The sequence below is a fragment of the Procambarus clarkii genome, chromosome 16 (assembly GCF_040958095.1).
Source record: "Procambarus clarkii isolate CNS0578487 chromosome 16, FALCON_Pclarkii_2.0, whole genome shotgun sequence".
In the NCBI taxonomy this organism is placed as follows: Eukaryota; Metazoa; Arthropoda; class Malacostraca; order Decapoda; family Cambaridae; genus Procambarus; species Procambarus clarkii.
Genome location: NC_091165.1, coordinates 18595555 through 18608223, shown reverse-complemented (window position 1 = coordinate 18608223; position 12669 = coordinate 18595555). Strand labels below are relative to the sequence as shown.

General features: G+C 47.9%; 1 protein-coding gene across 1 annotated transcript in view; it reads right to left on the bottom strand.

The window, feature by feature from the left end:
* LOC138365255 (uro-adherence factor A-like) overlaps positions 1-10327 on the bottom strand; it is a 34811-nt gene extending 24484 nt beyond the window's left edge. The window contains exon 1 of the mRNA XM_069325526.1: positions 10215-10327. Within this exon, the coding sequence (XP_069181627.1) occupies positions 10215-10327 (113 nt within the window). The remainder of the gene's footprint in view (positions 1-10214) is intronic.
* Between the last annotated feature and the right edge of the window lie 2342 nt (positions 10328-12669).

The window sequence follows — 12669 nt, the reverse complement described above, 5'->3', positions numbered from 1 at the left end:
AACTAAAGTCTTTGAAAATGTAATAAGTTTTACGAAACGCGCTCGTGTCGCGTCAGACTAGAAATAAAAATGAATTTTGGAGAATTGATTTTTGATTTACCTCCAACAGTGAAAAGAAATGTACGAAAGATTGAGAAAATTCGTGTTAGAATTATTAATCTTACTTTTTCGGTCATATTTAATAATATATGTCTACAGGAAAGACTGCTACCAAAATATATATATATATATATATATATATATATATATATATATATATATATATATATATATATATAATATATATGCAACAATGATCGCAATTGAAAACACTTGGATCAAAACACTGACCCAAGTATGCGGAAAAACCACATGTGAAAAATAGAGAATGCTTAACGCGTTTTCGGTTAATTCGCCTTCATCAGAGCAAAGGCGAATGAATTCGCCTTCATCCTACTTTGCTCTGATGAAGGCGAATTAACCGAAAACGCGTTAAGCATTCTCTATTTTTCACATTTACAAGTCAAGTATTTCACATCCTTGAAATTTACAAGTATCGGACAGGAGAGAGAGGTGAAGTGAAGTGAGGTACAATGAAAAAAAATGAATGGGAATTGGGTGGATACAAATAAGAGCCGCATAAGAAACACAGAAGACCCATTGGCCCATACGATGCACCTATTTTTTTTTACCCTATATATTTGTCCAATACTTGACTTGAAAACAGAGCCAAAGTAGCGGAAGGAAGATCCACTGCGATATGGTACGAACAAGCCACTGGTTTTCTTCTTTCAAGCCTGACAAAAAGATATCCAGAGACATTGCAGTAGCCATACACAGACTCAGACTTGGTTACAAGTGTTGCTGGGAGGTAATGAACCCAATAGTTAAAGAGTGTCATATCAGTGGAACAGAAGCAGAGGCGCCACTATTGCACTACTTGCTGGAATGTGAAGCTACTGAAGCCCTGCGCATCAAACTCAACATTAATCCAACGACAGCAGCTGCATTAGATACACATTCCACCGCGACTACAATGATTAGAAGAGCCGTTGAGGAATGGGACTCACTAGTGAGCATTCTGCATCTACATCCGCCTCCAAGATAATGTTAATAAAACCAGACTAAAACCAGTGCACTAAAACAGAAGCGATAAATAAACAAGGAAAAAGGAGGAATCCCCTCCTCCATTTTAAACTTAGACCCAAATATCACAGTAACAAGGTTATCGCGAATAACCGAACTCAATTACGGGCTCACCATAGCCCGTGCTACATGGACACTTCGTTCTGAGTAGCTAAATCTAAAACAACAACAACATGACTTGTAAATCATCCATTCCTTCTGAAGATGTATTAATATACGAAAGTACTTAAGGAAATTTCTCTTTCAATTCTTCCTCCGTGGTCTGACACTGTCACATTTTTCCTCACGTGTTAATTTACGTGAATTACACACACACACACACACACACACACACACACACACACACACACACACACACACACACTCACTCACTCACTCACTCACTCACTCACTCACACACTCACACACAACGTCTGTGTGCACACACGTACACACGTGTACGTGTGCACACACGTAACGTCTGCGGCATATGCGAGGCTGGCTAACATCAGAACAGCGTTCAGGAACCTGTGTAAGGAATCATTCAGAATCTTGTATACCACATATGTAAGACCAATCCTGGAGTATGCGGCCCCAGCATGGAGCCCGTACCTTGTCAAGCACAAGACGAAGCTGGAAAAAGTACAAAGGTATGCCACTAGACTAGTCCCAGAACCAAGAGGCATGAGTTACGAGGAAAGGCTGCGGGAAATGCACCTTACGACACTGGAAGACAGAAGAGTAAGGGGAGACATGATCACAACATACAAAATCCTCAGGGGAATCGACCGGGTAAACAAGGATAAACTATTCAACACTGGTGGGACGCGAACAAGGGGACACAGGTGGAAACTTAGTACCCACATGAGCCACAGAGACGTTAGAAGGAACTTTTTCAGTGTCAGAGTAGTTAACGGATGGAATGCACTAGGCAGTGATGTGGTGGAGGCTGACTCCATACACAGTTTTAAATGTAGATATGATAGAGCCCAGTAGGCTCAGGAATCTGTACACCAGTTGATTGACAGTTGAGAGGCGGGACCAAAGAGCCAAAGCTCAACCCCCGCAAGCACAAATAGGTGAGTACACACACACATACGAGAGGGGCCTCGTAGCCTGGTGGATAGCGCGCAGGACTCGTAATTCTGTGGCGCGGGTTCGATTCCCGCACGAGGCAGAAACAAATGGGCAAAGTTTCTTTCACCCTAAGTGCCCATGTTACCTAGCAGTAAATAGGTACCTGGGAGTTAGTCAGCTGTCACGGGCTGCTTCCTGGGGTGTGTGTGTGTGGTGTGGGAAAAAAAAAAAAAAAAAAAAACAAGTGGTTAGTATGTTAGTAGTTAGTTAGTAAACAGTTGATTGACAGTTGAGAGGCGGGCCGAAAGAGCAAAGCTCAACCCCCGCAAAACACAACTAGTAAACACACACACACACACACACACACACACACACACATATATATATATATATATATATATATATATATATATATATATATATATATATATATATATATATATATATATATACATGCATGCATATATATATATATATATATATATGCATGCATATATATATATATATATATATATATATATATATATATATGCATGCATATATGCAGGGGTTGGGGGGGGGGCAGGTGTCCCAGGCGCGGCCACACCTGCATCAACAGCCGTAAATGACTTGCCTCGTGTTTTTTGCTTCCCATTTACAGCCAACAGTAAACACACAAGTTTACCCTCCGGCCCTCGTTGATCACGCCCCCCCCCCCGGCCTTGTGCACTAGTTCAGCACTGTCAGTGTTGTGCATTCCTGTATGTGTTGAGTTGTGGAGTGGTAACTCATCACTGCCAGTGTTGTGCATTCCTGTATGTGTTGAGTTGTGGAGTGGTAACTCATCACTGCCAGTGTTGTGCATTCCTGTATGTGTTGAGTTGTGGAGTGGTAACTCATCACTGCCAGTGTTGTGCATTCCTGTATGTGCTGAGTTGTGGAGTGGTAACTCATCGCCCAAATATACATATTCAAAACCTTTCAGGAATACCTGTAGAGTGCTCCCTCGGAATACAGGGACATGATAACGACATACAAGATTCTAAGGGGAATTTACGTAGACAAAGGGGGGATTGACGGAAACTAGAGGCACAAAGTTATTAGTATTTCTAGTTTAAGATTCCTCTCTATGGGTTATGTTTTCCCCTCTTCGGCGGCCTGCATCACTGTTCCCACACCCACGCCAGAGGAGGCGTGGGGGGGGGGGGGGGGACTGTAGGATAGGTCCCCAGGGTAGGTGCAATATTAGTGTTGCGACACAACAACAATAGGTTTCTGGAAATGGCTGTTAGGGAAGACCAATTTGGCTTTCATTGGCTGTTATGTTTACTAGCAGGGGAAAATCTGCAAGGAAGGCGGAGGTAGGCCCCAGGGAAGGCAGGGGGAAGGCCCCAGGGAAGGCAGGGGGAAGGCCCCAGGGAAGGCAGGGGGAAGGCAGGGGGAAGGCCCCAGGGAAGGCAGGGGGAAGGTCCCAGGGAAGGCAGGGGGAAGGTCCCAGGGAAGGCAGGGGGAAGGCCCCAGGGAAGGCAGGGGGAAGGTCCCAGGGAAGGCAGGGGGAAGGTCCCAGGGAAGGCAGGGGGAAGGCCCCAGGGAAGGCAGGGAAAGGCCCCAGGGAAGGCAGGGGAAGGCCCCAGGGAAGGGAGGAGAAGGCCCCAGCGAAGGCAGGGGAAGGCCCCAGCGAAGGCCCCAGGGAAGGCAGGGGAAGGCCCCAGGGAAGGCAGGGGGAAGGTCCCAGGGAAGGCAGCGGGAAGGCCCCAGGGAAGGCAGGGGAAGGCCCCAGGGAAGGCAGGGGAAGGCCCCAGGGAAGGCAGGGGAAGGCCCCAGGGAAGGCCCCAGGGAAGGGAGGAGAAGGCCCCAGCGAAGGCAGGGGAAGGCCCCAGGGAAGGCAGGGGAAGGCCTCAGGGAAGGGAGGAAAAGGCCCCAGCGAAGGCAGGGGAAGGCCCCAGGGAAGGCAGGGGAAGGCCCCAGGGAAGGCAGGGGAAGGCCCCAGGGAAGGCAGGGGAAGGCCCCAGGGAAGGGAGGAGATGGCCCCAGCGAAGGCAGGGGAAGGCCCCAGGGAAGGCAGGGGGAAGGCCCCAGGGAAGGCAGGGGAAGGCCCCAGGGAAGGGAGGAGAAGGCCCCAGCGAAGGCAGGGGAAGGCCCCAGGGAAGGCAGGGGAAGGCCCCAGGGAAGGCAGGGGAAGGCCCCAGGGAAGGCAGGGGAAGGCCCCAGGGAAGGCAGGGGAAGGCCCCAGGGAAGGCAGGGGAAGGCCCCAGGGAAGGCAGGGGAAGGCCCCAGGGAAGGCAGGAAAAGGCCCCAGCGAAGGCAGGGGAAGGCCCCAGGGAAGGGAGGAGAAGGCCCCAGGGAAGGCAGGGGAAGGCCCCAGGGAAGGCAGGGGAAGGCCTCAGGGAAGGCAGGAAAAGGCCCCAGCGAAGGCAGGGGAAGGCCCCAGGGAAGGCAGGAGAAGGCCCCAGCGAAGGCAGGGGAAGGCCCCAGGGAAGGCAGGGGAAGGCCCCAGGGAAGGCAGGAGAAGGCCCCAGGGAAGGCAGGGGAAGGCCCCAGGGAAGGCAGGAGAAGGCCCCAGGGAAGGCAGGGGAAGGCCCCAGCGAAGGCAGGGGAAGGCCCCAGCGAAGGCAGGAGAAGGCCCCAGGAAAGGCAGGGGGAAGGCCCCAGGGAAGGCAGGGGGAAGGCCCCAGGGAAGGCAGGAGAAGGCCCCAGGGAAGGCAGGAGAAGGCCCCAGGGAAGGTAGAAGGCCCCAGGGAAGGCAGGAGAAGGCCCCAGCGAAGGCAGGAGAAGGCCCCAGGGAAGGTAGGAGAAGGCCCCAGGGAAGGCCCCAGGGAAGGCAGGAGAAGGCCCCAGCGAAGGCAGGGGGAAGGCCCCAGGGAAGGCAGGAGAAGGTCCCAGGGAAGGTAGGAGAAGGCCCCAGGGAAGGCCCCAGGGAAGGCAGGAGAAGGCCCCAGGGAAGGCCCCAGGGAAGGCAGGAGAAGGCCCCAGGGAAGGCAGGAGAAGGCCCCAGGGAAGGCAGGGGAAGGCCCCAGGGAAGGTAGGATGTCAGTGCTTCCTGGCCGGAGAAGAACAACACTCTCCTGGAAGCGGATGTAGGGGAGGGGCAAGGCTGTGAATGGCTACTATATTCACCAGCCACTTCATTCACTAGCCACTTCATTCACTAGCCACTTCATTCACCTGACACTTCCTTCACCGAGCCCACTAGCGTCGTGGGAAAGAGGGGGGAAAACACTTATAATTCAGGGACATTACGCCATCTTAAGACCGATATCAAAAGGCGCGAGTTTCCCCTCCCGGCCCAGCTGATGGCGCGCTCGTGTCCCGACACTGGCGCCGGCTACGGCTTAACCGCCTGTGCTCTCTCATCTCCAAAATTCAGATACTAATATGCCATTTTTTGTTCTTCATTTTTTACGAACATTTATTTTGTCAATATGTGTTTACATTATACCTCCGACTATACTCTCCGGAGGTTTAAAGGTCAGATGTAACACAAGCAAGAGGAACGGCTTCAAGCTCAACAAGCCACAATGTTGGACTGAGAACAGGAGACGTTTCTTCCTCCCACAGGGTTATTAACCCGTGGAACCGCCTACCTGACGAAGCCGTAAATGCCAAAACTGTTAACCTTTAAAGTACAGCTGGAAAAGATAATTGAGACAAAGAAGGTGACCTTTGACAAGCCGCCGGGATCCTGTCCTCGTCGAGGCCGCTAGTGTTAGTGGCTCTCAGGTAAATTCAGGTAAATTCAGGTAAATAAATCTTATGTTATAGACTGTTCATTTTGGCAAGTCAAAGTCAGAGCCACGGTAGTGACCGTCTGGGCCTGTAACATGAGCTGAACACGGGCTGTGTTAGCCCCAACGGCCGGAAGGTGGTGGTAGTGGTAGTTGTTGTGGTAGTGGTAGTGGTTGTTGTTGTGGTAGTGGTTGTTGTTGTGGTAGTGGTTGTTGTTGTGGTAGTGGTTGTTGTTGTGGTAGTGGTAGTTGTTGTTGTGGTGGTGGTGGTAGTGGTAGTTGTTGTTGTTGTTGTGGTAGTAGTGGTAGTTGTTGTTGTGGTGGTAGTGGTAGTTGTTGTGGTGGTGGTGGTAGTGGTAGTTGTTGTTGTTGTGATAGTAGTGGTAGTTGTTGTGGTAGTAGTGGTAGTTGTTGTAGTGGTAGTTGTTGTTGTTGTGGTGGTGGTAGTTGTTGTTGTTGTTGTGGTAGTGGTAGTTGTTGTTGTTGTGGTAGTTGTTGTTGTTGTTGTTGTGGTGGTGGTAGTTGTTGTTGTTGTTGTGGTAGTTGTTGTTGTTGTTGTTGTGGTAGTGGTAGTTGTTGTTGTTGTGGTAGTGGTAGTTGTTGTTGTTGTGGTAGTTGTTGTTGTTGTTGTTGTGGTAGTGGTAGTTGTTGTTGTTGTGGTAGTGGTAGTTGTTGTTGTTGTGGTAGTTGTTGTTGTTGTTGTGGTAGTGGTAGTTGTTGTTGTGGTGGTGGTGGTAGTTGTTGTTGTTGTTGTGGTAGTGGTAGTTGTTGTTGTTGTGGTAGTAGTGGTAGTTGTTGTGGTAGTTGTTGTAGTGGTAGTTGTTGTTGTTGTGGTAGTGGTAGTTGTTGTTGTGGTGGTAGTTGTTGTTGTTGTGGTAGTTGTTGTTGTGGTGGTAGTTGTGGTAGTTGTTGTTGTTGTGGTAGTAGTGGTAGTTGTTGTTGTGGTGGTAGTGGTAGTGGTAGTTGTTGTGGTGGTAGTGGTAGTTGTGGTAGTTGTAGTTGTTGTTGTGGTAGTGGTAGTTGTTGTTGTGGTAGTGGTAGTTGTTGTTGTTGTGGTAGTGGTAGTTGTTGTTGTTGTGGTAGTGGTAGTTGTTGTTGTTGTGGTAGTTGTTGTTGTGGTAGTGGTAGTTGTTGTTGTTGTGGTAGTTGTAGTTGTTGTTGTTGTTGTGGTAGTGGTAGTTGTTGTTGTTGTGGTAGTTGTAGTTGTAGTTGTTGTTGTGGTAGTGGTAGTTGTGGTGGTGGTGGTGGTAGTTGTTGTTGTTGTTGTGGTAGTGGTAGTTGTTGTTGTGGTGGTAGTAGTGGTAGTTGTTGTTGTGGTGGTAGTAGTGGTAGTTGTTGTTGTGGTGGTGGTAGTTGTTGTTGTGGTGGTGGTAGTTGTTGTTGTTGTGGTGGTAGTGGTAGTTGTTGTTGTGGTGGTGGTGGTAGTTGTTGTTGTTGTGGTGGTAGTGGTAGTTGTTGTTGTTGTGGTGGTGGTAGTTGTTGTGGTAGTAGTGGTAGTTGTTGTGGTGGTGGTAGTTGTTGTTGTGGTGGTGGTAGTTGTTGTTGTGGTGGTGGTAGTTGTTGTTGTTGTGGTGGTGGTAGTTGTTGTTGTGGTGGTGGTAGTTGTTGTTGTTGTGGTGGTGGTAGTTGTTGTTGTGGTGGTGGTAGTTGTTGTTGTTGTGGTGGTGGTAGTTGTTGTTGTGGTGGTGGTAGTTGTTGTTGTTGTTGTGGTAGTGGTTGTTGTTGTTGTGGTGGTGGTAGTTGTAGTTGTTGTGGTAGTAGTGGTAGTTGTTGTTGTTGTGGTGGTGGTAGTTGTTGTTGTTGTGGTGGTAGTGGTAGTTGTTGTTGTTGTGGTGGTGGTAGTTGTTGTTGTGGTGGTAGTGGTAGTTGTTGTTGTTGTGGTGGTGGTAGTTGTTGTTGTGGTGGTGGTAGTTGTTGTTGTTGTTGTGGTAGTGGTAGTTGTTGTTGTTGTGGTGGTGGTAGTTGTTGTTGTTGTTGTGGTAGTGGTAGTTGTTGTTGTTGTGGTAGTGGTAGTTGTTGTGGTGGTAGTTGTTGTTGTGGTGGTAGTTGTTGTTGTTGTGGTGGTAGTTGTTGTTGTTGTGGTAGTAGTGGTAGTTGTTGTTGTTGTTGTGGTGGTAGTTGTAGTTGTTGTGGTAGTAGTGGTAGTTGTTGTTGTGGTGGTGGTAGTTGTTGTTGTTGTGGTAGTTGTTGTTGTTGTGGTGGTGGTAGTTGTAGTTGTTGTGGTAGTAGTGGTAGTTGTTGTTGTGGTGGTAGTAGTTGTTGTTGTTGTGGTGGTGGTAGTTGTAGTTGTTGTGGTAGTAGTGGTAGTTGTTGTTGTTGTGGTAGTAGTTGTTGTTGTTGTGGTAGTAGTGGTAGTTGTTGTTGTTGTGGTGGTAGTTGTTGTTGTGGTGGTAGTTGTTGTTGTGGTGGTAGTGGTAGTTGTTGTTGTTGTGGTAGTAGTGGTAGTGGTAGTTGTTGTTGTGGTGGTGGTAGTTGTTGTTGTTGTGGTGGTAGTGGTAGTTGTTGTTGTTGTGGTGGTAGTGGTAGTTGTTGTTGTGGTGGTAGTTGTTGTTGTGGTGGTAGTTGTTGTTGTGGTCGTAGTGGTAGTTGTTGTTGTGGTGGTAGTGGTAGTTGTTGTTGTGGTGGTGGTGGTAGTTGTTGTTGTGGTGGTAGTGGTAGTTGTTGTTGTGGTGGTGGTAGTTGTTGTTGTGGTGGTGGTAGTTGTTGTTGTGGTCGTAGTGGTAGTTGTTGTTGTGGTGGTAGTGGTAGTTGTTGTTGTGGTGGTGGTAGTTGTTGTTGTGGTGGTGGTAGTTGTTGTTGTGGTGGTAGTGGTAGTTGTTGTTGTGGTGGTAGTGGTAGTTGTTGTTGTGGTCGTAGTGGTAGTTGTTGTTGTGGTGGTAGTGGTAGTTGTTGTTGTGGTGGTGGTAGTTGTTGTTGTGGTGGTAGTGGTAGTTGTTGTTGTTGTTGTTGTGGTGGTAGTTGTTGTTGTGGTGGTAGTGGTAGTTGTTGTTGTGGTGGTAGTGGTAGTTGTTGTTGTGGTGGTAGTGGTAGTTGTTGTTGTGGTGGTAGTTGTTGTGGTGGTGGTGGTGGTAGTGGTAGTTGTTGTTGTGGTGGTGGTAGTTGTTGTTGTGGTGGTAGTGGTAGTTGTTGTTGTGGTGGTGGTAGTTGTTGTTGTGGTGGTAGTGGTAGTTGTTGTTGTGGTGGTAGTTGTTGTGGTGGTGGTGGTGGTGGTAGTGGTAGTTGTTGTTGTTGTGGTAGTAGTGGTAGTTGTTGTTGTTGTGGTAGTAGTGGTAGTTGTTGTTGTTGTGGTAGTAGTGGTAGTTGTTGTTGTTGTGGTAGTAGTGGTAGTTGTTGTTGTTGTGGTAGATGTTGTGGTGGTGGTAGTTGTTGTTGTGGTGATGGTGGTAGTTGTTGTTGTGGTGGTTGTAGTTGTTGTGGTGGTGGTGGTAGTTGTTGTGGTGGTGGTGGTAGTTGTTGTTGTTGTGGTAGTGGTTGTTGTTGTGGTAGTGGTGCTGTGGTAGTTGTTGTTGTGGTGGTGGTGCAGTGGTAGTTGTTGTTGTTGTTATGGTGGTAGTGGTGGTGGTAGAAGCCCATGTGGTGGTGGTAGTGGTGGTGGTAGAAGCCCATGTGGTGGTGGTAGTGGTGGTGGTAGAAGCCCATGTTGTGGTAGTGGTGGTGGTAGAAGCCCATGTTGTGGTAGTGGTGGTGGTAGAAGCCCATGTTGTGGTAGTGGTGGTGGTAGAAGCCCATGTTGTGGTAGTGGTGGTGGTAGAAGCCCATGTTGTGGTAGTGGTGGTGGTAGAAGCCCATGTTGTGGTAGTGGTGGTGGTAGAAGCCCATGTTGTGGTAGTGGTGGTGGTAGAAGCCCATGTTGTGGTAGTGGTGGTGGTAGAAGCCCATGTTGTGGTAGTGGTGGTGGTAGAAGCCCATGTTGTGGTAGTGGTGGTGGTAGAAGCCCATGTTGTGGTAGTGGTGGTGGTAGAAGCCCATGTTGTGGTAGTGGTGGTGGTAGAAGCCCATGTTGTGGTAGTGGTGGTGGTAGAAGCCCATGTTGTGGTAGTGGTGGTGGTAGAAGCCCATGTTGTGGTAGTGGTGGTGGTAGAAGCCCATGTTGTGGTAGTGGTGGTGGTAGAAGCCCATGTTGTGGTAGTGGTGGTGGTAGAAGCCCATGTTGTGGTAGTGGTGGTGGTAGAAGCCCATGTTGTGGTAGTGGTGGTGGTAGAAGCCCATGTGGTGGTGTGCCTGTTTCAAATTCAATTTTGTGGTGATAAATATATATAAAAACGTATACCTATGCGACATGTTAAACCTTGTCAGCCATACACATCCTCGAGTCATGTCGCCTCTTACTCTCCGGAGAACACTAGTTCAGCTTTTGAGTCATCTTCATAAGGCAGGTCTCTAATGCCTGGGATTAACTTGTTCATCTTTCCCTGAACAGCTTCAGGTACAATTATATCCATTCTGTGGTATAACGTCCAAAACTGTACTGTATAATATACCCGGGACCTGGCCAGGCCAACATGCACCTGGAGCATGGTATATTTCTTGTTGCTGACGTTCACACGAGTATATCCCAGTAGTTGGTGTGGTAGTTGTACTCACCTATTTGCTCACCTATTTGTGCTTGCGGGGGTTGAGCTCGGGCTCTTTGGTCCCGCCTCTCAACCGTCAATCAACTGATGTACAGGTTCCTGAGCCAATTGGGCTCTATCATATCTACATTTTAAACTGTGTATGGAGTCAGCCTCCACCACATCACTTCCTAATGCATTCCATTCATCAACTAGTCTTGACACTAAAAAAGTTCTTTCTAATATCTCTGTGGCTCATTTGGCCACAAAGTTTCCACCTGTGTCCCCTTGTGCGTGTTCCCCTTGTGTTAAATAGCCTGTCTTTATCTACCCTATCAATTCCTTTGAGAATCTTATATGTGGTGATCATTTCCCCCTAACTTCTGTCTTCCAGCGACGTGAGGTTTAATTCCCGTAGTCTCTCCTCGTAGCTCATACCTCTCAGCTTGGGTACTAGTCTGGTGGCAAACCTTTGAACCTTTTCCAGTTTAGTTTTATGCTTGACTAGATATGGACTCCATGCTGGAGCCGCATACTCCAGGATTGGTCTGACATATGTGGTATATAATGTTCTGAATGATTCCGTACACAAGTTTCTAAATGCCGTTCTTATGTTGGCCAACCTGGCATATGCCGCTGATGTTATCCTCTTGATATGGGCTTCAGGGGACAAGTCTGGCATGATATCAACCCACAAGTCTTTTTCTCTCTCTGACTCTAGAAGAATTTCATCTCTTCCCAAATGATACTTTGTATCTGGCCTCCTGCTCCCTACACCTATCTTCATTACATTACATTTGCTTGGGTTAAACTCTAACAACCATTTGTTCGACCATTCCTTCAGTTTGCCTAGGTCTTCTTGAAGTCTCAAGCAGTCCGCCTCTGTCTTAATCCTTCTCATAATTTTGGCATCGTCAGCAAACATTGAGAGGAATGAGTCTATACCCTCCGGGAGATCATTTACGTATATCAGAAACAGGATAGGACTAAGTACAGAGCCCTGTGGGACTCCACTGGTGACTTCACGCCAATCTGAGGTCTCACCCCCTCACTGTAACTCTCTGCTTCCTATTACTTAGGTACTCCCTTATCCACTGGAGCACCTTACCAGTTACCCCTGCCTGTCTCTCCAGCTTATGTACCAGCCTCTTATGCGGTACTGTGTCAAAGGCTTTCCAACAATCCAAGAAAATGCAGTCCGCCCATCCCTCTCTTTCTTGCTTAATCTTTGTCACCTGATCGTAGAATTCTATTAAGCCAGTCAGACAAGATTTACCCTCCCTGAACCCATGTTGGCGATTTGTCACGAAGTCCCTTCTCTCCAGATGTGTTACCAGTTTTTTTCTCACAATCTTCTCCATCACCTTGCATGGTATACAAGTCAAGGACACTGGCCTATAGTTCAGTGCCTCTTGCCTGTCGCCCTTTTTGTATATTAGGACTACATTAGCCGTCCTCCATATCTCTGGAAGGTCTCCCGTCTCCATTGACCTACTATACACTATGGAGAGTGGCAAGCAAAGTGCCTCTGCACACTCTTTCAGTACCCATGGTGAGATCTCGTCTGGACCAACAACCTTTCTCAAATCCAGATCCAACAGGTGTCTCTTGACCTCCTCTCTCGTAATTTCGAACCCTTCCAAGGCCGCCTGGTTTACTGCCCCCTCTCCTAGCGCAGTGACCTCTCCTTGTTCTATTGTTAAGACCTCCTGGAACCTCTTGTTGAGTTCTTCACACACCTCTTTGTCATTCTCTGTATACCTCTCTTCGCCTGTTATAAATTTCATTACCTTTTCTTTCACTGTTGTTTTCCTCCTGATGTGACTGTGGAGTAGCTTTGGTTCGGTCTTGGCTTTATCAGCTATATCATTTTCATACTTTTTCTCAGCTTCTCTTATCACACTAACATACTCGTTCCTGGTTCTTTGTTATCTCTTTCTGCTTTCTGGTGTTCTGTTATTTTGGAAGTTCCTCCGCGCCCTTTTGTTCAGTACCTTTGCTTCCATACATGTCCTGTTAAACCACGGATTCTTATTTTGCTTCTCGGATTTTTCCTGTCGTGCCGGGATAAACCTGCTTACTGCCTCCTGACACTTTGGGTGACATAGTCCATCATGTCTTGGACATACTTAGTTTTGAGGTCTGTGTCCCATGGTGTATCCCTTAGGAAACTTCTCATCTCATAATTCCCCTTTCGGTATGCCAAAACTATTTTTTTCGTAAATAGTGTA